The following is a 25,364-nucleotide window of genomic DNA, read 5'->3' on the forward strand; positions in this document are numbered from 1 at the left end:
CTCCCGGCAGCCTCTCCTACCGCCATTGCAGTAGTTTTTATCTCCCCCGGTCCGCATTCTGTCGCACGTCGGAGGCGCGGCGTAAGAACTACAATACCCGTCACACCCCGCGCGCGCACCCGCGGCCGTCCTCCCGAGGACAGACGGGAAATGGAGTTGCCTGCGTTCCTTGCGCGCTCAGGAACTGCAACTCCCGGCGGCCTCCGCGCGCGCCGTGTGTCCCTGCCGGCCCCGCCCCCTTTTCCAGGGGGATGCGGGACACGGAGTTGGCGCGAGCGCCTGAGGCGGGACGGGAAGTGTCCGGGTCAGCTCCCATCGGTGCAAAACTGCACCGAGCCCGACCTGGAGAGCGGAGGTGCAGAGGCACAGGGCAGTGGCGGCATCCGCGCTGGCTCAGCAGAGCTCCCAGTGAGGCTGTGGGAGCACACGCCCTCCCACGGGATGCAAGAGGGAACGCTGCCGTACCTGTTCAGCCAAAAGTGGACAGGATGCATGGAAAATTCCAATTTTGGTAATTCTACAGGACACTTTGACTTGGTTGTTATAATTTTAAAAACCCATCCAGTTAAGCCAGAGGCAGTAGGACTTTCTAAATACTGAGGCTCCTCTACTTGTATGACTTAGAAGTTTTTAAAACAAAACCTCAACAAACGAGCCCAAAAAAACATTGCTTGAAATTACATATCTTTGGAGGAAACAGCAAGGAACAGAGGGGAAACAAGTAGATTTTGGTTACTGGGCTTGCACGAGGCTGTGGCAGCATTTTGTAAGTTAAAGTGTGTTTATAAGTACACAAAGCAAATACTTGAGAGAAAGGAGTTCTTGGAGTGCTGACATGCGAGGACCGAGTCATCTACAGCATTATTCGTATTAGAACACTGTAGGACAGCTTACAGAGTTGTTTTGAAAACAGCTGGGCTTTCAAACTAGAGATGAAAGATTTCTGTTTGGTACAGAATCCAGTGCAGTTTTGGTTGAACAAAAACTCTCCTGAAGGGGCACTTGTGTAACGTAACCCTGACACAAGAACCAGAGGGTTTCTGCCTGCACACCAGCAGCAACATGTGGGCCTTTACAAGTGAAAACTTCTACATATGTTAATGGATATAGGGACTTCCAACTGATCACATCCAGGGAATACACTAGTGTGCAGGGTAGCTCTTCGAAAAAAAACCAAAAATAATAATAATAAAAAAATCCCCACTAACTTTGGAAGAAAAAGTATCACTTATAATGAGAGACTAAAAGCCTCCGCTAAGTGGAAACCTTTCCTTCAAGTACCACCAAGAGCTTACCTTCACCACAGCCTAAGAATGAGTTTTAAAGAACTTGTGAAAGCTACTCTCTTTCTGCCACAGAGTTACTTTCCAGTTTTCAGACAATGTCAGTCTCTATTTTTCAAACTGAATGTAATTAAGGAAGAGTTTCACCTGTGCTACTATTTTAATGTTTGGAATTCTGTCAAACTACAAGTAAGTCCCAGCTGTGTGTGGCAATCATGTTTCTGTTTAACAAAAAGAAAAGTAGTATGCAGTGCATTGTTTGGGTTTGTTTTCTTTTAGTTCTAACCTTGCTTGTAGGTGACATTTATTAACCAGGAGGTGTCTGATACGCTTCATACAGTATGGAAACAAGGTAACACCATTTCGAACAATGAAGCTCATGGGTTACTAGTGTTGAATAATATATAAAACTCTGGTGGAAAGCAAGCTGCATGTGTTCTGCTGACAGAGTGACTTGTTACTGAACACTTTTTACTGTCACTATGAGCGTTTAACAGCTCAGGTTTATAATGACTGCAACGCTGTACTGCAAGCTTGTGTTTTGCTTGAGCCCTGACACAGGTCAGGAAAGCCTTAACTGGAGGCAGGTGCTGCATTTTCAGAGCAATTAAGACTTACCTTAAGATGACCAGCACACAAAACACAGAGACAGCAGTTCTTGCACACATTTTGGCATTCCTTAAAAAAACTTTTTGAAGGTTCTTTCTGATGGCTCCTGAAGCACTGAGTTGTGACAATTTTTTTTTTTTTTTGGTGTGTGTGTGTGTGGGGAGTAAGGCCAAATATGCATTTGATCAGAGGTGCAGAAGTGCATATTACTACTGATTTCAGGGGAAAAGAATTAGTTGTATTTCACAACCTTTCTTCCTTCCTTGACAGGTACTTATTCCCTAGGTACTTGCTAGGATATAAACAATTAGTCCACAGAATTTCAGAAGATGCCAGATGTCCTTCAGAGTGTACAAACCTGTTTTGCAGGCTGTCACACATAGGAATTGTGTAAACTCAAACACTAAATTTTTAACAGGGTTAGCAGTTTGTTTTTCCACTGAGGAACAGCTGGTACTTGAAACAAAACCTAAGTGGAACTATGATAATTTTACTGGCAAAATATCTACTGGAGTGTAAATGGTCCTGTTTGCTTGAGGTTATAAAGCATTATAAAAGCTTTTCTTGTTTAAATCTCTTCTGCATCAAAATGTTTAGAATAAATATACTAGCTCTTAATTTAATAAATAATAAAATGCTTTTCTTATTGAGAACCACCCATATAAATCCATCCTCGCATTGTGACTGACTTAAGTGATCAAAACTGCTTAGAAAATAGGAGTCTGGCCCAGTTTAGGGTTAACATGTGAGGACTGGGGTGCAGAGAGATTGTTCCCCACACAGCTGCGGTTCTACCATCCTTGTGCTGCCTCTGAGCTGTGTTAGACCCTGTGCCGAGTCTGTCCAACTCATTAAATTTAGTGACAGGACAATCCACTTTCTTTTTCCTCCTGGGCTGCTCAGATGAATCAAATAAGAGGCACTTGACAAATGCCAGGGCTGGTGTAAAGTAAGAATGGGGAACAGGACTTATTTTTTGGTGAGAGCAAGTTATGCATACCATAAACTATCCCAAGGCAGCTTCACCACTAATTTGCAGCCTGTGGTGAGTCAGTCCTGTAGCAGTGAAATGGAGGGCCCCATTCCTATGATATGAGGAATAGTGGCCTGTACTTTGGTAGTAATTTCCACCCAAGCTCCCACAAGCACTTTACAGCCTGGCAGGTACACCTATGAAACACCAATGCTTTAGCCATGTGAACTGAAGCAGAAGAGAAAGATGTATTTCATTGAAGGCTCCAAACAGTTTAACAGCTTCAAGCAGTTACTTGCTCAGCACCAACAGGTAAGTTTATTAAATTCCATAAACTACCAACAGCCTTAAAATGGAAGAAGAGTTGTTTTAGGGTGCTGGGTTATGATTGAATTGACTCAGTTTACCTTGACATCAGGTATCTTCCTGAGCTACTGCAACATGGGAAAGAAACATTTTGGCTGAGACTGGGAGGAGCAGGAAAGGAATGCAACTTCCCTTTCTGGTGTGGCAGCAAGCTGGGATTTGAGTGACACACTGTGAGCCATGCCCTGAAATTTAAAGGTATTCAAATATGTACAGTAGTTACTCACCTAAATGAGTAGCCTGATATTTAGAATTGCTTTGAAGTCAGAAAGAGCCTTTACAAACAAAGCCAAAGGAACAAGTTATTTGCTTAGGAGAAAAAAAAGATGAGGTAAATTATTAGAAGTTTGACTAGGTGCCAGGAGTTTATAAACCAATTTTCTTAAACTCTGGCAAATTCTAGGTAGTCTGTGGAGATGTAGCTGAAAACTAGAGAATAGAAAACACAACTATGTTTCAGCATGATGGCTTCATTAAGAACCAAGTCTGTCTAAGCTTTACTGGTGCTCCTGGAAGTGTAAGTGAATAAAGAGGCTTTTATATTTACACAAGACCATGTCTAATCCAAGCTAAGATATCTTGCCCTGGAAACATCTTTTTACTGATTTGTTGTTCCAACACTGCTATTTAACAAATACTCTTTCTGGCCCATTCTCTCCCTGTGCTGGACACTGGCAGAACTGCAGTCCATGAATTCTCTCACAGAAATGTATTCGAAGCTATTTCATTGGAAGAGTTTCAAATAAAAGTCTTCTTTGGTTTTCCCAATGTAGCACCAGAGCATAAGCTCTATTTCACAGTCCAGTTGTAGAATGACTCCAAGTCTGCAAAGGAATTTAGAACTTGCCTAACACACATTTCATTGTGGGTTGGCAATGAGTACTCTGGAGCTGGATTCTTCTTTTTGAGGGCTCCAATCTAGAGTTAAAGCCTTTTTTAATCACTCCTTTTGGAGCAATTAAACACATACTGCAGGCTTCAAAAAGGGCATAAAATTAATTGGTTTTGCTTTAGATAGCAAAAGAAATACATGGATTGCTATACTAAAATGCCAGTTTATAATTCTCTGTGTCCATCTCCTCAGCTCTCAAACACTTCACATGCTCAGCTCATTATTTTTGAAAATAGTCATGTGTGTCTCTCACTTCTATGTATATACACAACCTTTATTCCCCTTGATTGTGTATTTCTAAAAATAAAGACTGAAAGGTTTTTTTTGCAAGTGCCATCCCTTTTTTTCAGGTGACTCTAACTGGAGGCTCAGAGTTCTCAGCTGAGTGATCTATTGAGTAGTTACCCTGGATTTTTCAGATATCAGAGATCTATAGGTTGGGTTCTCGTTGGATCTTTGTTCACGGTGCCTCTCTTTGAATGCACAGGCAGAGCAGTTCCTCCTTAGACAGAATTTATTCTGTGGTTTTGATACCATGAGACTCCAGACAGAAAAACAGGAGGAGGAGAGTAGTTTAGGTAAGTAGTTTCCCCGTCAAAACTGTTACGTGTGTGGGTTTCTTGCTATCAAAGCTCAAATTAAACAAAGATGGGGATTTAGATCTGCACATTGTGAAGAACCTATGCATAGTTTATAAACCTTATGACAGTTAAAAATGTTGTAAATAACAGAGGGATTGCTTAATGTGGAAGGAATATGCTGAGCAAAGAATGGGCATCCAAGGAAGGGAAGAATGAGATCACTGTAATGATGCAAACAGTGACTGAGTTAGGACTAGGAAGGTTAGAGAGGAGGGAATCTAGTTTGAAGAAAGGCAGACACTGTGTGGTTTCAGAGATCTGAAAGCCAGGTGGATTGGTGGGAGGAGGCATCATGTCAATCAAAATACTGAAGCAGCTGAAAATAACTCTTGTTACGTACAATCCAGACCTCTGTTTATCTGTTCTTATGCTTTCTTCTAGATTAGCAATATTTTGATTAGAAAATTAACCTTTTGCTTCCTTAGAAGCAGCATGGCCAGCAGGATCAGAGCAGTGACTGTCACTGCTGAGGCCACACCTCGAGTGCTGTGTCCAGTTCTGGGCCCCTCATGACCAGAAGGACATGATGTGCTGGATCATGTCCTGAGAAAGGCAGTGGAGCTGGGGAAGGGGCTGGAGCACAAGTCTGATGAGGAGTGGCTGAGTATTAACACACAGTTTATTCACACCCTTTCTTATTGCAGTGACTCCCTGACATGGAGAAGCTCTGAGCTGACATGCCTACTGCTGGATACCATAATAGATCTAGGCCAGATCTCCTGCCTTATAAACACGGTAAGAGTTTTATAACACTTAAGTTTTATATGGAAAGTTTTACATGCTGACTGTCTGTCTCAAGGGAGGGGGGGAATAGAAAACTGGTTCCATGTGGGATTTTCATGTTCTTTCTTTTCACCTTTTTAATTCTCTGGAATTCCAGTTGAGGGAGCATGTTGTCCATTAGAGATCCCTTAAGATTTTAGTTTCAGTAATGACTAAAGCAGAATGGCATTATTGTTATGAAGAAAGAATAACAGTGTCATGGGATTTTTAAAGCTGTTCTTCTATGGCTAGTTAACATGTTAACATTGTTGCAGAAAATAATTACTTCATTATGGAATTGTGAGAATGAAATAGTGAGCTTGTTTCTAAATAGGCTTAATTACTCTAGAAGTATTCTGTGCCAGTATTCTTATTCCAGAGACAGCAATTTGCATGGGGAATTATTCTGGAGCAGTGGTGACTAAATCAATTACAATTTCCCTCCTGTCTTGAGAGAGAGCACACATTGGCACTGTGATGCTGTACATGAGAATTTGAAAAAAGTGAATGTGTGCTACTCAAACCTCTGAATAGCTAGAGAATTCGGCTAAAATTACCAGAAGAAAAATTCTTGTTAGACTTTAGTGTATGCCAAACACTTCACATCATTCATAGCTGTTCATGCACATGTATTTTTCTTGTAACTTCATTACTCCTGTTGGAATTACACCACTGATGATTTTTAGTTTTTGTCCACCTGCAAAGCTACTAAAATAGTAGCATGTAGGAGATTATTTTTCCAACATAAAATGTAAGTACTTACATTAAGAAATTTAGAAATAAATTATGTTTGCATTCTGTAAAAACTATTGTATCAACATAAAAATGTCACTGGCATTCTAACAACATTGGCTTAATCCAAACTCGCTTGCTCGATTACTGTTTTATGCATTGCCCTTAGTAGTTACATAACTATTTTGGCACATGTGGAATGTCAGAAAAATGAAAGGTATCTTCTTTCCCCCAAGGGTTTGTAGTCTACTAGCACTGCTTTCCTGGGCTATGCACTTCCTCTGTTCCATAAGCTGGTTCCTAGCTAAGTTAGCTTTGAATACAGTAGGGGATACAGAAGCTGTCTGTCATTTAATTGACTGTGTTTATACCATTGTTATTTTAATCACTATTTTAAAGGAACATTTTTCTCTTCTGTTGTTTTGCTCCTTAATCCATTTTGGAAATACGTGATGTAGCACCAGCAACATCACTCTTTTCAAAGCTGCGGTCTAATTAAAACGTGCTGAACCAAACAGGCAAAATCCACATTGTTCTTGTTTTTGCTCTCTGTGCAAATGACATTAAACAATATTTTGTCTAAGAGCAGCATTGTTCTGTGCAGCTTGTAAAAGTTAATGAACATGATGAACTCTTTAATAGCTCCATTTTGTTATTTACTAGCAGTGTGTACCCCATTCCTAGAACAGCTTATCTCCTTCCAGCTGTACAGTTAAAGCATGCGCTTCACAAAACGTGGATTTCTGAAAATAACTGTTTCAGAAAGTTTTAACACTTTTTTAGGAGATGACTCTCTGTAAAACTGCTGTTCCTTAAAGTGCAATAACTTCTGAGAAGAAAGAGTGGGGTTTTTTGGTATGTACATTGATCTCACAGATTCGTAGGATTGTTGAGGTGAGGTGATTTATAAGAGACTTTTTGGGGGGAATTTATTCTGTAAATAGCTTTAGAGAATTGGACAGAACTCAGATCAAGCCTGTACTATAAGATTTGACAGTGTAGGTCAGTTGCCTTAGTGAGTGGGAAAAAAAGAGCTGTGCTAGCACAAAACCATCAATGTAGAAGCAACTATACAACCAGAAGAATTCCTTTGTCAGCCTCGCTAATGTTGTTTGTGAAGGGAACGTTACAGTCCTAGCAGAAAACCCTCTTTCTCTTGCTAAGTGCTATGTAATTATGCCAGCAGAATTTCTGAAGTACAGTCAGGCAAAAAAGCTGGCATGAGCACGAACAGAGAAACCCTGAAGCAGTGCCAGAACAAAACTTTGTTGCTGAAGTTATGTGTGGTAAATAGACCTCAAGTTATTGTTCTGTGACAGATGAATTTCAATCTTTATGTTTAATAATTGACATGATGATAGTACTTACTTTGATTTTCCATTCAGAGTTTTCATTTTATTATTTTGGCTTAGACACTCACAACAGCTTTTTTCAAATTAAATAGTGAAAGATAAAATTTTTCTTACCTTTTCCAGGTGACTGATTTCTGTCACATAATATCAATTCAACATGTTAGAAATAAGAACTGACTAGGATTTCTGGAAGTCTTTGGTTTCTCCAGATGTTTAAGGAAACCAACAGTCAAATTTGGGTTCATGGCAGGGAAATGCTCTGGCTGGATGTTCAGTGCTTAGTGTGCCCATATTCTGCCAGAGCAGCATGGAACTGGAGGTGTTCTGCTCGCATGGGAGAAGGCTGTAAGTCTGAAACGTGTGTGTATGTGTACAACTCCAAAGAACCACCTCCTGGTCTGTGCTGGGCTGTACTCCCTTCACCTGTACTCCCTTCACCAGTAAAAATGATTTGATTTCTTGAAATCCTGTTCAGCAATTTGATACCCTATTAGAACTGACAGTGTGTTTAAACCATTCTTCTAAACAACAAACAGATGTTTTACTGCTTCCCAATGTAGATTTGAAGTTCAGAGAGTTGTCAGTGGTTGACAATCACATTAGGAGAGCAAAGAAACACAGTTCATACTGTTCTTTATAAATTGTCTCCAGGTGTCACTCCTGAGTCAGACAGAAACATTTTTGAAACAAATCTGAGAATTGGTTTTCCTTTTCTTTTTTTCCTTCCTGTTGTTTCTGCTGTTGATACTTCCCTTCTTGCATTTCTTTCCCATTGTTCTCTGTAATGATGCCAACTCCAGCAGGCCAACTTAACTTGTCTGAATTATTCTTAGAGGATATCTTGGGAAGTTTTTGAACTTCAGTTACAGTAATATAACTGCAGAAATACCTCCCTGGCAATACTTAATGATTTACAGTTAAATGATTATTGTAGTTGATAAATAATTTCTTATTTTGTACAACTCTGCTAATTTCTGCCTTTTGAAGCAAAATCAAATGACAAGAAGAGAGCATTTAATAGCATCAACACATAACTATTTGGAAAGCCAGTGAAAACTCTGTAAATCCCATAACTGAAAAATAGCTGAAATGTAACTTTACTGGTAAAGCCATATATTTATTATTCCCTAAAGGTAAATATCACTGTAGGAGAACCATCATTCCAGTCATCTCATTTTTTTTGGTGTGTTTGCACAGTCTACATAAAACAGTGTTCTGCTTAGAGGATTTAATGTGTATTATACAAGGCAATGGATCAATTATTAACATAACTACAGTTTCTAAGTAACAGTATCCTTTTTATAATGTCACTTAATAATGTATTTATTCTTAATGCTTCTGGGTTTTGTTTCATTCGTTGGCTGAATACAATATTTTACTTTATAAACAGCTTCTCAATTCAGGTATAAAACATCTCATATTAAAGCCACTTGATATCATACACTTCTCCCAAAAAAGTTCTTAAAGGGTTGTTTGTTTTTTTTTTTTTTTTTAGTATTTACTTCCTTCTATCAAAATTACTCAAAAATGAAGGTTGCACAAGAACCTTGTTAAGCTAGAAAATGTCTTCCTTACTCCTGGACATAGATTTTGAAATAATGCGTGCTTTAGATCTGTCAGTGGGAACTACTGCTTATCAAGATCTATTGATTACAGTCTTGCTTTCACACCCTTGAGGAGAGGAACTTTTGAACGTTAGGATGTGCAAAAAACAGTGGCAACAGGCCATGACAACTGTAATTCCTCATGGTTTTTTAAACCATTTGCTGCCTGTGTTTTGTCATTACATAGATCACTGGCACTGTATATAGCTAAGGGAAAAGGCCTGGGACTTGTATGGTGGTTGCTTAAAGGAATGAGACATTAGAGACCCTTTACTGTCATTGCTCCCCAGTTTCCAATGTGTGAAAAATGTATTGCTTAATAATCAAGGATTTGTGTTTTGAGGCACATGTATCAAAAAAATTAGTTTATCCTTAAAGGCTGTAAGCTTTAGGAAACAGTAGTCCAACTGTAGAAGGAGAATTACTGCTGCAAGAGATAGCATCATTCTCCAGCGCTCCGATGAAATGAACTGCTTTGTGCCTTTTACCTGGGGGGAAGTTTCCTAGGGTTTGGTTGAAAATATGAGACTACTTTGTATTTACTTTGTGTCTCACGAGAAATATGTTTGAACTCTAACCAGCCACACAGGAAAACTGTTTCTGGCCAACAGGGAGGGAAAGCATTTCTGCCACAATATCTTATGATCCCATATATACAATCTCAAATAATTAGGCATAAATTAATTTCTACTGTACTTAGAGTTTGACAGGACTTTTCAAATGAAGACATTGGTTCATCAAATGGGGATTCCTGTGGTGGACTTAAGTTTCACATCCCCAGTAGGTAATCAGCTGTTTATCTTTTTTTCTTTTCTGTTTTGTTTCTGGCCTTTTTTCCAGGCCCTAGGAAGTAAAACTCCATTAACTGACTGGATTAATGAATTAAAGCTGCTTGCCATGTGGTCAGGTAAGCCCTCCAGCCCTTTCTTGTGCTTCAGAGTACACAGAGTGAAGAGCAGGACCATCTCTTTCACTAACACCAAGACATTTAATCAGCTTTTCTGTATATAATCTAACCACATATTTGGTGACCTCCATACATAGGCATATTTCCTTGCTTTTAAATCAACATTTCTCTTATTAAGTCCCTTTACAGTTTTTATGAGTAGTACCAATATCATATCAAGTAGGTATCAGTTGCAGGATACATCACAGTAACAAGTAGAGCAGGAGTGCATAACGAAGTCCAACAAAGACAAATGTAGGGTGTTGCACCCATGAAAAAGTAATCCAGAAGTGCAGCAAAGGCTGAGATCTTTCACTGAAGTCAATGGATAAAAGCTTAAAGAATTGGATCCAGCTTGTCTGTCCTGAAATTCACTGACTGTACCTGTGGATACCATGAATATACTTTCATGAGTCTCTGCTTTCTTGAGATCACTGTTGAGAATGTGATTGTCCTCTCCATGATTGAAAAGGCTAAAGAGAACCTTAAAAGCAAAACCTGAAATGACTCTGTACATAAAGTACCAAATGGTGCTTCATCAGAAACATGGATGATATTGCAGCCATAACTGAGGCTTCTTCCCCCAGATTGTGAACGTATGGAGCAAGTCACAAACAGTTTTATGACTTCAGCACCAGCACTGACTTCCTAGTGATACTTTTGGCATAACCCACAGTCTCTACCCTTATTTTCTTCTGTCACACCTTAATCAGATTTCATCAATTCCTATTTATCCACTAATCTTGAAGAGGGAGAAAAGCCTGTGATAGAAAGCCTTCAGCTGTGCACCTGGCCCATAGAAACAAGTTCAGAAGCCACAGTAAGCATTCCCATCTGATAGAGACTAGAATACAGATCTGTTAGACTGCTCCACTAAAAACAGTTTGTGTATTCCCACATGGTGCATTTTGCGGGAAAATAAGTCTCACAGATAGTAATGTGGTATGAAATTACAGCTCCTTACACAATGTTTTTCTTTTATATTTCTGTAGTCAAAAAGGCAATTAACTTAAATATGATAGAGAGCCTGTAATTCTGATCTGTCTGTGGCAGTGATACTGGATAGAGGCAGTTATTGCTACTTGCTAAAAATTACTGGTTAACTTTGTATTTAAAATAAATTCTATTAGAATAAAACATCAAGATATAAGTTAGATGTGTAAACTATTTTCATTGTGACAATCTGTAGTCAAAGATTTTTATTTTTCCTGTGAGGAAACCAAATACATTTTCAGAAATGTTACATTCACTATGTATACATCTACTTGGCTGGGAAGGAGATGTCCTATAAACCTATTTTTCCAAGATGAATACTGCAGTTTTAGCCCAGTGACAGTTCTGTATTATGGAAAAATAAGTGAAAAATGCAGATAATGTTTTGAATCAAAATTGTAAAATATTAATATAGCTCTTCTTTCATTATTAGAATGTAATCTTATTAAATTTCTCATAGAAATATGGTTATAAGCAAAAAAATAGTTAAAACCCCCAAAACGAACTAAGCAAAAAGGCCAACCAAACCGTAATAGATGATAAATGAGGCTAATTTGGAATTGAGAAGCAATCACCATGAAAAAAACCCATGAAGTTTTAGAGACAAGAACAATTATTATGAACTCCTGTTTGAAGATCTTTCTTTTCTACAGTTTGTAGTATTTAGCACCTGCTCCAGAAATGTCTTCTAAAAATAACCATTTTCTGTTTCAGACAAAATTTACATTGAAAATTATCTCAGTGCAGCTGCTCAGTTTTTCTACAATTGTGAATTGCCAAAAAAGGAACAGCAATTCCTTGGGGACCTCAGAGTTATATCCTTTTTCTGTAACATGATCCCATGTAGTGGAGCTGTGATGGAAGTCCATTATTACTGCTAACTGTTCTTAGAGCTGCTCAAACTGAGAACTGAGAAGTCCTTTGTAGATGATCCTTGCTCTTTTACACTTTCTGTGGCTTTGTAGTTCCATAATTACTGCCCCTGATGTCACAGTGCCCCAAAAATGAATACTTTGATAATTTGCTGCTCTCTTGTACTCCTTGTCACCTCCGGTGTTCCAGTGCACCACCACCCTCATGTGAAAACTACTGTGAGAAGAGTAAGTAGATTTCTGCAATACTCTGGCTGTGCTGGGCATCTTCATGTTGTATTTTATATTCAAGTTTTATGTGTTGGGCGTTTTCTGTACATTAGTTATTGCTTATGATTAATGTAATGCATCTCTTTTATTTCACAAGGTACCGATTCCAGTGGAATTCTTTGGATTTGTTTGGGCTTAGGTGTGATTTTAATACTCACTCTGTTCACCTTAATGGTCTTGTTTAAATGGAAGCACCTAAAGCAACTAAAAGAAAAACTGGAAAACACAGGTGAATAAATAAGATTATTCAACAAATAATCCTAGATCCTTGTACATTTTAGCTACTCTTACCATGTAAAAACTTGCATATAATTTATATTCCAGATTCTGATGACTGTCTTTGTTGGATTGTTTGGTATTCCTCAAATAGTCTCCATGAAGTTATCATAGTTATTAGGGAATAACTATCCTGATGGTGACTTGCAAAAGCACCAATCTCTCTTTGTTGGTTCTGGATCCAGTCAGGCTTGTTCATACCTGTTGTTCCTACCTGGCTTACTTGCTGCTGTTTGAGAAATCATTTATTCATCCTCAAAAGCAAAATCTTTGTAAGGGTTTCACCCTTTTCTCATTGAATGCAAGAGGAATTCTACCCAGGCAGAGGATACACATTTAATATTAGCTTTTCATTTAATAAGACTTTAAATAATTTTATTTAATATTGTAGTCTGTGAGAAGCATATGTGGTATATTTTGTGAAGGTGAAAAAAAGTACGTTTTTTTTCCATTTTACAAATACTATATTTGTGAGTGTTCAGACAATAAATAACAATTGGTGAGAAAATGTGTTGGATTACTTCAATGCTTATTCTGAATTATAGCAGTTGTATTGTCATAGAACAAAAGATTATCATCTGTAACTACACCTTAAAACTTTCACTATATCTTAAAACTTTCACTAAGGTTAGAACATAGTTGCACCATAATGAAATTTGGATCTTTAATAGATCTTTGTTTGGTATAGCATGATGTATGTACTAAATTAACTTCTGTATATTTACAGACTCCTCTGCGGAGCCGAATAATAGTCTCAAGGATAATACTGAAAGCAGTGTGAATACAGAAGAAATTAGACACACAATTCCAAGTGAAACATTAATGTATTCAGTGGAAGAATGCACTTGCAGTGACTGTGGCTTGGTAAAACCTCAGACTGGCTGTGAAACTTCATTTCCATTACCAGCTACTGAAGAACGAGCTACTGTTCTAGTTACCACCAAATCTTTTGATTATTACAACTACGTTCTGGGTGTTGGATGACTGGGAGAGAAGTGTATTTGTACTGAGTAATAATAAATGAGTTATTCCAGTATAGCTGTTAACCTTAATACTTGCAGTCAGTGGAGAAGGCAGCATGTCATCCTTACAGATCTCCCATCATGCTTTGATTAATATTGTTATATTATTTCTAATTATAGTATTTCATTAGTCAAGCATTTCTACATTATTCTCAAGCACTCAACTAGTTACTGGAATTTTTAATTTCTGAAAGTCCTTACACAGGACAGCTTTATCTGCCTTTAGAGGATGTATCTACTCACACCAGATATATACAAAATAAACAATATGTTTATGTTAGACTCAGATCTTGTGCCAAAAATTACTTGATGGTACACAAGGACTGTTACAAGAGGCAGATATGAAGACCCACAATACATGCCCAGTCTTGAAAAGAGTAATTTCAACACTTGAAATAGGAATGTTCTAAAGATGGATACCTTGTACAGTATGGAAGACCCAGCGTTCAGCAGGTATCCCTGGGTCACTCTTAGAGAGGTTGTGGTGCTGGGGAGCACAGATCATAAAATCACAGAATATCCTGAGTTGGAAGAAACCCTCAAGGATCACTGAAGTCCAGCTCCTGGCCTTCACTGCAATCCCTGCAATCCTGTGTATTTCCTAGTGGTACAAGCTTTCCTTTCAGTGCTAAGTGTTTTCAGACTGAGATTTATTTCTCTTTTACTCATTTCTTTACTTACCATTATTATATTTACAAGCATGGGTGGTTAGTCATGCTAGACTACTCTGTGGCCTAAAATTAGAAATATACTTCTGTCACCTTGACTTCCAAGCATTAATGTTGCTTTCCTAATATTAGGCTACAATTTTATTCCTGGAAAACTGCAACAACAGAAGAAACAATCACACAAGCAACCGAAACAACAATCGTCTTTATTTGCAGCTAACTTTCTACTTCAGATTCCTGCATGAATGATGAATTAAAACATTTTACTGCACAAAATCTACGAATGATTACAGTTACAGCATCTTTAAGAGGCTGACACAAAGTTTGGGGCCAGTTGGGAGTTAGGTGGTCTGCATGGTTTTGGCCACACAGAGCCAACACCTCTCAGATAGGCCTAGAGACCTATTAAATTATCATCACTTTGGTTTTTGTTTTTATTTAATGACCCTTTCCGAGCTTTCACCTTGCACAGCACATGCGACAGCAGAGGACACTTTATCTCCACTTTGCTCACCCTTCCTTTCCCGGTGTGCCGTCCCTGTCCCGCAGGATGCCCGTGCCGGGGGGGCTCCGGGCGCGCAGCAGCTGCGACAGCTCCGGGGCCGGGCGGCTCCGCGCCGGGGCGCGCTGAGGGCGCGGGGGCGCGCTGAGCAGCCCCGGGCCGGGAAGCGCTCCGCCGCGCTCCCGGGGCCGTGTTTACCTTCCGGGGCGCCGGGCGGGTTCCGGGGCGGGAGGTGGCTGCCGGCCCGGCCGTGGCTGTGCGGGAGAGCGGCGGCTCCGGCGGACGGAGCCCCGCGGGCACCATGAGCGGTGAGTGCGGCCGGGCCAGGCCGGGCCCGGCCCTCCGGGCGCTGTGGGGACTGGCGCGGGCAGAGCCTGCCCGGGGGCCCGAGCGGGAGTGGCCCTGCCCTTGTCCCCCCCCCCCCCCCCCCCCGCTTCTCGCTGAGGCACGGAACATTTGGGTCTTTTATAACCACACCCCGTTCCTTATTCCGGCTCCCCAAGTCCCCCCGAAGTGGTGTTTTACCCCGTTTTAAATCCTCTATTCTGCCCTTGAGCGTGGCACTGGCTCACAGCACAAGCGATGCTGGGCTCGGGCATCTGTGTTGTCTCAGCTGTGCAAAATCATAGGAAATAGTCCGGAGGAAATAAATGACCAGGAGAAAATAAGAATTGAAAACATTTAAAAACATGAACTCAGGAGCATGCAGTCGGTGGGAGAGGTGAGAACCACGACTTGAGGAAAAAGGGTCCCTGTTGCTGTGTCCCTAACTGAGTCCCGGTGAGGATGTGTCTGTTTGGATGCGGTAATTTCTGTGTTAGAGGGAAGTGGTGCGGGGATGTGCTAAATCCTGAGGGTAAATGTGTGTTTAATCCTGAGCTTTCTGAAGTGTTTGTCAAGGAAATACTTAAAGCTTTGCATGAGAATTGTGACCTATAAACTACAGGACTGGAGGAAGCAGATCCACTTGAACGGGCTGGCATGGAGAGTTATTTGTTAGGATAGAGAAAGAAAATCTTTAGACTTTTCTTGTAGAGGTAAAGGATAAGTCATACTTAATATGTATTAAAACACATTGGCAAGGGTTTGTTTGGGGCTTTTTGAGAATGGGGGTGCTTTAGTAAAAACTTTGATGGGTCTTTCTGTACAGCTTCAGCAGTGGAAGTTGCAGACAACGCTCTGCACCTGAGAATTGGATCACGCATTGATCTCCCACCCTGATTTAATACATGTTGATCTTTGTTGCCAAAGGGAGTAAGAAAAAAAACCTGAGGACTTAACTGGAGTAACTAAATGCTACATGTTTATGGAGAGCAGTCATTTCTGAAAGTGAATTGAAAAATAAAACCACTTCACTTGTATTTTTCTTTGTTTTGTTCTCACCTTTATGGAGGGAAGAAAATAGAAGATTTTTTTGGAAGAGATGAGGCAAAAAAGAAGATTATTGTGGGGAAACCTATTGTGAAAAATGCAAGTAACAGTGAAATCTTTCAAAGCATGGGAAAAGAAAGTTCCTCAAATGTTTCAGATCTTGACACAATATAAACTAAATCCTAATTACAAAATTTGTAAGAGTCATCATTTTCATATGGAAAACCTCAGCCCTTCAATGATGAATTCAGACTGGGACTAGCCGTGTGCAAATTAATGCAAATTAGAGCCTAAATCTTCCTAGGAGACTAGTCTTTGAGAGCTCTATTTGGATTCTGTGACTCAAAATGCAAGGTAACACTGCATGTGGCCTAAAGCTTCCTTGTGTACTTATTTTTATTACCTTTAATCTTTTTTTTTTTTTTTTTTTAAGACGATGAAGAGATACATGTTTATGAGAAGAGAAACATTTAATTAGTTAAAACAGGGTAATACCTAGGGTGACATTAACAGTAGTGTTCAATTGCATGGTAACCACTCATGTATAGCCCCTACCAAGAATTACAAGGTTTTTCCAACAATTTTGCAAGATAACAAAAAACCCCACTAATGTTGTACTTTGCCAAACATGACTATTATACAATGCTGTACAGTATTTTTCTAGAATAATATAAGTCAAACTGATCAGAACAGAGAAATATCTGTCATTATCATGCTTGTTTCAGATAAGGGAGATGGCTCATGTTAACATCTCATCAGTTTTAACCATATCCTTCTTTAAGTGCCTGTAACAGCACTGTCTGCACTTATTTCTATGCCCAGTTTTAGCCCTTTTAAGTACAGAGCTGTTCTTAAAATACAGATGGAAGAACTTATTTTCTTAATGGCTATTAGTATGTTTAATGTTTATTTTCTTTAGCTACCGTGTATTTCTAGTGGATGTGCAGGTAACTTCCTGTTGATGTAAGCATTACCTTAATATTACTAATGCTACTTACTAATTACATGCTCATATTTTATTGTACAGTGCTGAATAGGCTAATTTTAAAGGCAAGTAATACAAGGAAACAAGATTTATGTGCTTGTCAGTAATTGGGGGTGTTGTCATTTGTTTAATGACAGTTTCAAAAACTAAAAAATGCAACTCATGGTGGGGCTGAGGCATAGAATCATAATAAAGTAGTATAAGGTAGCATTTAAATTAGGTCTGTGTTTGTTTTATCTTAAACTTGCACCCTCAGAATGTGTACTAGAGCAAGCAAAAGGGATTGCAGTCTGAAATTTTGCATTCAGGACATAAACGCAAGTTATATAAGAGCAATATGAGATTTATTTATTTTACTTATATGCTGCATGTAGTGCTGAAGAGAGCTTTACCTAGGAATAACTGGATGAAAATCCTGCTTTCCTTTACTTACACGTCAGTTTGCTGCTGCTGTAGGTGTGGATGTTTGTGTCAGGGTATGGAGAGAAGTTTGTTTTAAAAATAGGAAAGCATGACCTTGAGCAACAGAAAATGAGGAGGGTCACAGAGGCAGGTGCAGTACCTGAGCCTATTTTAAACCCTTTTTGGCTGAGTAGATGGTGGGAGGAGTCCCTTTAAGTTTCTTAGTTTTTGCAACCTTATACTTATGTTTTCACAATTATTTTTAGAGTCATGTATGAACTTCCTTTTTTATTGCAATAGTCTAAATACAGCCTTTTTCTGAGTAACGCTGTTTTTATGCATTCTATGTTTTGTATTTGTATGTGTGTTGCTGCAGTTTTTACTGCTGTTCTGAATAACGAAAAGGTTATTTTAGTCAGTTTGTAATACACTGTTAGTCTTTACATCAGCTGGAGTAGATCACCCTTAATTTGTGCTCTTATCTGAAAAAATGCGCTTTTTTTTCCATAAAGACTTAGTTTAGAAAATGAAGATGTGAAAGAACTAAATTTAGTAGTTAGTTAAATTTGGAGTTAGTAGAGATTTATTTTTACCTTCCACCTCCTTGAAACAAAACCATCACTAAATATACCATATTTTCTAGGCTTGTTACAAAGAAAAATACACCCTCAGCATGAAAAGAGACACAACTTAATCTTTCAGTTAAAAAAAAAAGTTAGACTTTGTGAATGTTCTTTTTCTTCTCCTGTAAAATTTCTGTTAAGCAACAGCAGTCGAGCAATTTTAGATGTTCATTGAAAAGAAACCTCAGCCCAGCCCTCATTAGAGATGGCCTTATAGCCCTGTTAATGGTGAGGGTGATCTGAACTGCTTCAGAAATTATTGGTTGTAATCTCCTGCAGTTGTGATTGTTAGTAGTGCTAATTTACAAGTAAAATGAAGAGAAAATACACATTGCACTCAATCTGGGTACAGTTAAGGTTGTTTGGTATCATGTGCTTTAGTGGCTTAGAACATCAATTGGTATAGTGAACATCTGTAGATATTCTGTATTTAAGCATTTTCTAGTATTGATCACAGTTTGGAATCTAGTTGCAAACCATTTCTGTTACCAAACAGATAAAAAGAGATGTGAATTTAAAAACTTAACATGTATTGCATTTGGAAGACAAACTTGGCCTTCCCACCTACTAATCTTTTCATTTGATAGATGTTTGTCTGGTCATGAAATTATTAATTGCATGCATTTGTTCTGATGTTATCTCAAGCTATCAATATGAAGAGCAATACTGTGTTATACCTCTTCTTGTAGGTATGTGGGTAGTATAAGACTGTAAGGGTAATGAGTTTTGAAACAACAGAGAAAATCTGCAGAGTTGTGTATATTCAGTGTCACTGAACATCCGAGGGCTTGCACTAAAAGTTGGGATTGTTTTCCTTATTTTACAGTTATGTGATTTATTATAAAGCATATGGATACATAGTCATGTATACATCTCCATTTTGGCAATGTATGTGTAGTAAGAACATTGAAAATACTTTAATAAATTGCAATCTCTGAAGCAGCACAAAGTGGAATGGTAGGGATTATATGAATTTAGCCTTATCTTCACACTGGCATAACTGGCATAGTTGTTAGGAAGTTAAAACTCATTTGGTGTGGGGTTTGTTCCTAGAGTCCTGGACTGGCACTGAACATTGTTTGTGTGCACTGGAGTGCTTGACTAACAGTCCCAGACCTCACACATCACATGTCTGCACAGTTTGAGTCAGAGTTCAAAATGGGAAGCACAACTTCTTGAAAACGCACTGTAATCAGCAAAATCAGCATTGTGAAGCTTAGTTAGCAACTATGCATGTTTTTCCTCGTTTTCATTATTCTGGCATACTGTGGGGGTTTTCTTCTATTAAATGACTACATGAAACTATATGGAATGTGAATTATATTAATATATTTAGAGATGAATGTATATAATACACTGTATCGGTATAATGTGTATTTGTAGATTATATGAGTATATATATTTAAACAAAGGCAGAATCATTTCAACCAGACAAATTCTGTCTGGTCCTGCTGGTTTAAGAGCAAACTGTTTTGAATGGGATTATGAAGATAGGAAATTCTGGGATTTGGACCTCATACTGCCAGATAGCAAGAGGAAGCACATATCTTTGATGTCATCTGTCTTTACTAGAGGGCTTAGTGTGTGATGTTTGATTTTCAGTGTCAGGAGGAATTTGCTTGTGCAGAGTTTGGTAATTGGCTTTCAGTCCATATGTACATTGGTTGTATGTTCTTTGAGAGAGAAAGGAGAATAGAATGACCTTAACTCCAGAGATGTCACTGAGGTTTCTGATGGATGTGTTGAACTTAAGCTCAGAATAAAGAAATTACAGAGGAAATGCCGGTTATCTAAAAGATAAATTTTACCATATTCATGGGAGTTTATAAAGGATATTCCAACAAGCAGAGTATTATGCTGTTGTTGAAATAGCTTGAGAAGTTAGAGGTTGTCTTGCATAGTTCCTTATATAGTAACAAAATAGATTTTATAGGTGTTAATCAGAAGAACTATGCTGGTAGTTAAATTTTAAGGGATTTATTGTTAACAGTTGCTCTCTGTTCACCTGACTTAAAACTTTCTGCAGTGAGGTTGTTTGACAGTAAGAAGATACTCCTGCTGTCTCTTCCTTGTTTTCCATTCTTTTCTAGTACTGTGACACTGGTAGTTGTGCAAAGAAGCTCAGGGCATCAGCTGTGCATCAGCTTGAATAATTATGCTGTATTTGATACTGCTGAAATATATATTCAAAATATTACTAAAATAAGAATTTAGATGATATTTGAAACAGTATTGCTGCCTGTTAGGAAAAGGCTGCTTGAAACCTCAAAGCATAGTTTACACTGTGTCATTTTACTTAGAGAAAATACATTAGTTAATTTAGTGGAATAATTGGCATGGGAAGAATGTTTTCAGGGCCCAAAAGAAAGAAGTTTGTGTTGGCCCAAGTGTATTTATAAACCAATTTATTTTAAAATGATATGATTTTGTTGGATTTCAGGTTCACAGACCAATGACACCAAAAGACAATTTCTTCTAGAACGGCTACTGGATGCAGTTAAACAGGTGAGAAATCCAACACACATTTCTGCAGTGGCTTGCTCAGAGTTGTCACTACTAGAAGGGACTGTCTTTGGTCTTTTTCCTTTTCTTTAACAAAGAAGGAAAAAGAAGAAAAGGAAACAAAGAAGAAACTGTGGCTTTCACATAGTAATACTGAGCATTTTTCTGCTAGCAAACAACTACTATACAGTATTTATTTAAAATTCTTGTTCTGGACAGGTGATATTTGTAATAGATCTATTTTAAATACACATAATACTGTAGAATATATATTAGGAATATATGTTCTTGTAATCCTGATATGACTGAACTAAATTGCAGTGTACTGCAAAGTGCAATTTAGTTTATGTTTTAGAGTAGCAGGTTCTTTTCTTTGCATGAGATTTTTAGTGAATAGTTAAAATACATGTAAAGATGTGATGTATATATGTGTGTCTGTATTTGTGTCAACGGGAAGTTCAGCAAGTAGAATTTCATAGACTGGATTCAATTGGGGAGAGCTTGGGAGGCAAAAGAATGCCTCAGAAGTAAGCCAGTGAAATGTTTTATACAGAGCGGTTCTTCCGTAATTGTAGCGCTGAGCTGGGTAGGAGCAGTGTTTGGTTTTGTGGGTGCACATTTAAAACTCAAAAGTGGTAATTTCCACTCAGTTTTCAATTTATTGAAGGACCTGCAGGTGTGTTGCTCTGGCTAGCAAGGATATATTTGAACTGCAAGAGTAGCCCATTAGTGTAACATAATGCTCTGGAGCACTTTTTGGTTGCAGGTTGTATTTGCCAATGCTTTATTTTGTGCTGCTTCCTTTTTTGATATGACTTTATTTCTTATATAGAAATACCTCAGAAAACTGAATTTATTTAGTCTAACAAAAAGTTCTTAAAATTTCCTAAAATCTGTTTATTGCAGTGTCAAATACGGTTTGGAGGAAGAAAAGAAATTGCTTCAGACTCTGACAGCAGGTAAAATAGTCTAGGATTAACATGCTTAGAATTTGTATCCTAACGACATAAAATATATGGCACAAAATATTTGACAAGCTCAAAAAATTCCATTGCACAAAAGCTAGGTGATCTGAAACTGAAATAACTTGACTAACAGCCCCTCTAGCAGGTGAGGGTGATTTTTCGAATTGATTGCCAATTCTTCTGAATGTAATCTGTGCCTCAACTTTCAGTCATGATGAGACTGTGGGTATAATCGGATTATACTGCTTGCAAATAATGAAATTACTGCATAGAAGGGATCTTTCGCTGCTTATAAGATAATGGTTCACTTTCCATTCCCTATTCAGAGATCTGGAATAAAGTTGCTCTATAGAAACATAGTTGACTGTTCTTTTCACATGTGTTCATTAAAAATTCTCTTGCAGGGTGACCTGTTTGTGTGCTCAGTTTGAAGCTGTGTTCCAGCATGGCCTGAGGAGGAGCCGGGGATTAGCACTGACAGCAGCAGCAATCAAACAGGCAGCAGGTTTCTCCAGCAAAACTGAAACAGGTAAGTTGCTAATTGTAACTATCCTATTTTAAGTAGTTCATATGTTCAGTCAAGTGATATAATTTCTAGTAGAAGTTTTAAGCATTGCACCAAACTGCAGATGTTGGTAGGATACTTTACACTTGGTGTGTTGTAGAAGTAGCAGTGAAAATGACTGTTGCCTCTTAGTCTAGTTTAACTTGCATTCCAAGTTTCTCTGGAAATGCTGCTGTTAGGAAATCTGCACTTCCTGCTGTTGCATCATGTATAGTGGCAAATTTATTTTGAATTCTGGCAGGGATAAATGTTGTGTAACTCTGCTGTTAAGTTTTTAGAACAGTGTTTTCATTCTTGACCTTGTCTTACTCAGTTCTTTAAATGCCATATTTTATATAGGTCAGACATAACTTCTAATTATTGATGTTATTTTAGAAAGTTATATTGCTTTTATTGGTTGGGTTGGTTTTTATTACTTTCTCCACATTTAAAGAAGATTCCTTTATTTTTCTCTTCACCATATTTCTCGTTTTTTAAATCAGAACTATATGAAGATACTGATCAGTTTTTATCAGTATTTGGGAACACCACAAGGAAAGTGTTTCACTGGAAAGAGATATTGTTGCCTTTTAAATGCAACACTTCTGTTTTCTAAAGTAACATGAATTTGTCATTTGCATGTCTCCAAATTATGGAGCTACCTGTTCCTTTGGACCTACCTTCTAACATTTCACATCTGCAGTAACATGGAGTCCTAAAGAAATCTTTTCCTTTCCATAATATGTTTCCAGTTGAACATACGAACCTGTGGATAAAATACTAGCTTAAATGTGCTTTTAAATGTGAATTCTATGTAAAAGTGTCAGATTGAATCCTTTAATTTGTGTGGCTTTTTCAATGAGGTGAAAAATTCTAAGTGCTTAAATAGCCCGAGTTCTGTAGGAATAAATAACCTATTTAACTGGTGGGTTGCACGAAGAGGGTAAATGATTCACCTTTGTTCAAAGTTATATTGTTACCTGTTTGTTTTATAAGTTTGCATGTAAATGCATTCAGGTAGGAACTTAGTGGTTTTCTTAGTGGGGTAGTTGTCATAATTATTATTATAATTATTGTTGTTGTTATTATTATTATTATTATATTTCAGAGCCAGTGTTCTGGTATTATGTGAAAGAAGTCCTGAACAAACACGAGCTGCAGCGCTTCTACTCTCTGAGGGCCATCACTACAGACATTGGCAGAGCCCGGGCCTGGCTGCGCTGTGCATTGAATGAACATTCCCTGGAAAGATATGTTCATATGCTGCTTGCAGATAAGAATCGCCTCAGGTACTGTGTCTGATACCTTTGTAATGCAGGAAATGTATTGACAAATGAAGCACTGTCTGAAACCCCAGGCAGTCAACCAAAAGCCACAGCTGTAGTAGTCCCCTGTATTAATTGCTATGCTCGTCAAGTCACTTAACATCATTTTTTTAAATTTTTGTGGGCCATTAAGATTGTGGCTTGTGCCTATATCAACATGCGACCTCTTCCCTAAATCCCTTACCTATTCTTTCAACAGTTTTCCTCACTGCAGCCTCGACACCATGCTTTAAGGTGCCTCTCTCATTCCACTAAAATAGTACACAATTGTAGCCTTGTCTGATCAATCCATCACTGGTAATTGCCTGTTGCCTTTTGGAGATGCTCATCCTGCAATTGCAAAGCTCCAGCAGTGCAGCAGCGGGGAGCTGCTGCTGCAGATCCCTGGGAAGTGGTTTGGCAGCGGTTTGTGAACCTTTTGTTACAGTTACTGAGAATAACTTACTAGGCATTGTGAAATCCTAATGTACTTTGGAAGTGCAAAATGCACTTAAGTTCATAAACTGAGTCCTGCCTTTTTCTCATACGTCTTCAACTCCTTTTCTTTATGAAAATTTGAGGTGTTTTCCTTTTTTTTATCAGTAACTCTTGAGCTTGCTCAAACCACTTGATCAAGTCCAGTGGATGCAGCAGAAAGGCATTTTTTCCATTTGCATTGATTAATGGATCTACTGGATAAGATTATTGCCAGAAATGAGTTCATTAGTACCTCCTTTTCATTTCTAGTTTGTTCCAGTCATCTGTAGCTTTCTTGCAAAACAGATTTTGATGAAGTCAAATAAAGACAATTGGAACAATAAAGAAGAAAGTCTGAAAACCATTGTGAGGAAATTAGTGGCTTGGATTGTTATATCGCTAGTTTCTCTCATGCTTGTAGCAATCTTTGCACAGTATCAGGATTATCAGCACACTGTATTGTAATGCTATTTCTAAAAAGTTTTATTCCAGAATATTGGAGATTTAAATGTTACCCAAATTCAAATGGGATTTACAGAATCAGTTTACATCCCCAATTATATGTTTTGGAAACTCGTAAATGAATCTGTCAAAATTATTTAATATATAGATTGAGGGTTTTCTTGCTATATATTTTGTTGTTTAATTACCTGAATGCTGATAGTAAAAATACAGCATTCTGCTACTAGAAAGAACCAACCTTAGAACAACTAAATTTATGTGTTGACAGTGATAAAAGTGGGGTTTTTTTTACATCTGTATTCACGGTTTACTATACCCTAACTATTTAGGGTAATTGGTGTGGGTTTGGGTATTGAAACAGGTCACAGAATAATAGAATATTAGGATTTGGGTTAGAAGGGACCCTTAAAGATTGTGTAGTCCAACCCTCCTGCCATGGGTAGGGACCCCTTTCACCAGAGCAGGTTGCTCAAGATAAAGGGAACCTTTTTGTTTGTGTTCATGTGTTCTAAGCTTATATAAAACATCTATACCAGTAGATACAGAGAGATGCTGTGACTGCTAATGCAGTGTGAACCTCCAGGACCTGAGTGGTTTTTTTCCCCCTAAAAAAGTGCAGAGCTAAAACTAAAGAAAAAAATACTCTTTAGCATGTCTTCTATAGAACTGGCTGAACAGTTATCAATTTCAGAACTGCAGGGAGTTACTGTGACATAAGATTTAATCCTTTGTGATACTACTACTTATTCTTCAGAGTTTTCTTGTCTTTCAGAAGTGAAATATATGTTAGTATAGGACTGCATGTTTTTTTTTTTTTCCCTTAAATTACAGTGTCTTCTATGAAGACTGGTCTTTTATGATGGATGAAGAACGTTCTAGTATGATCCCTACAATGGCAGCTGGTAAGACTTTTTCTTCAGCATTACTGCTCTTGGAAAACTACTGCATTTTGGGATGTTACATCTG

The 25,364-nt window shown here is 38.3% G+C and overlaps 2 protein-coding genes across 7 annotated transcripts in view; both read left to right on the top strand.

The window, feature by feature from the left end:
• Positions 1 to 150: 150 nt before the first annotated feature.
• Positions 151 to 13,607, top strand: TNFRSF17 (TNF receptor superfamily member 17). The gene is made up of 5 exons (XM_048321235.1): positions 151 to 511; positions 5,282 to 5,499; positions 10,055 to 10,121; positions 12,393 to 12,524; positions 13,299 to 13,607. The coding sequence occupies exons 1-5, from the start codon at positions 151 to 153 to the stop codon at positions 13,553 to 13,555; spliced, it is 1,035 nt and encodes a 344-aa protein (XP_048177192.1). The 3' UTR covers positions 13,556 to 13,607.
• A 1,331-nt stretch (positions 13,608 to 14,938) lies between these two features.
• The window catches only part of SNX29 (sorting nexin 29), a 128,332-nt gene continuing 117,906 nt past the window's right edge, over positions 14,939 to 25,364 (top strand). For 4 of the 6 annotated variants that reach the window (XM_048320904.1, XM_048320906.1, XM_048320903.1 and 1 more), the window contains exons 1-6: positions 14,959 to 15,071; positions 20,585 to 20,649; positions 21,553 to 21,605; positions 22,016 to 22,140; positions 23,264 to 23,444; positions 25,230 to 25,300. In XM_048320904.1, coding sequence (XP_048176861.1) covers positions 15,065 to 15,071; positions 20,585 to 20,649; positions 21,553 to 21,605; positions 22,016 to 22,140; positions 23,264 to 23,444; positions 25,230 to 25,300 — 502 coding nt within the window. In that variant the 5' untranslated portion in view covers positions 14,959 to 15,064. Of the gene's footprint in view, positions 15,072 to 20,584; positions 20,650 to 21,552; positions 21,606 to 22,015; positions 22,141 to 23,263; positions 23,445 to 25,229; positions 25,301 to 25,364 lie in introns of all 6 variants that reach the window. The other 2 variants (XM_048320909.1, XM_048320902.1) reach the window with 2 other exon arrangements.

The sequence above is a fragment of the Corvus hawaiiensis genome, chromosome 16 (assembly GCF_020740725.1).
Source record: "Corvus hawaiiensis isolate bCorHaw1 chromosome 16, bCorHaw1.pri.cur, whole genome shotgun sequence".
NCBI lineage: Eukaryota > Metazoa > Chordata > Aves > Passeriformes > Corvidae > Corvus > Corvus hawaiiensis.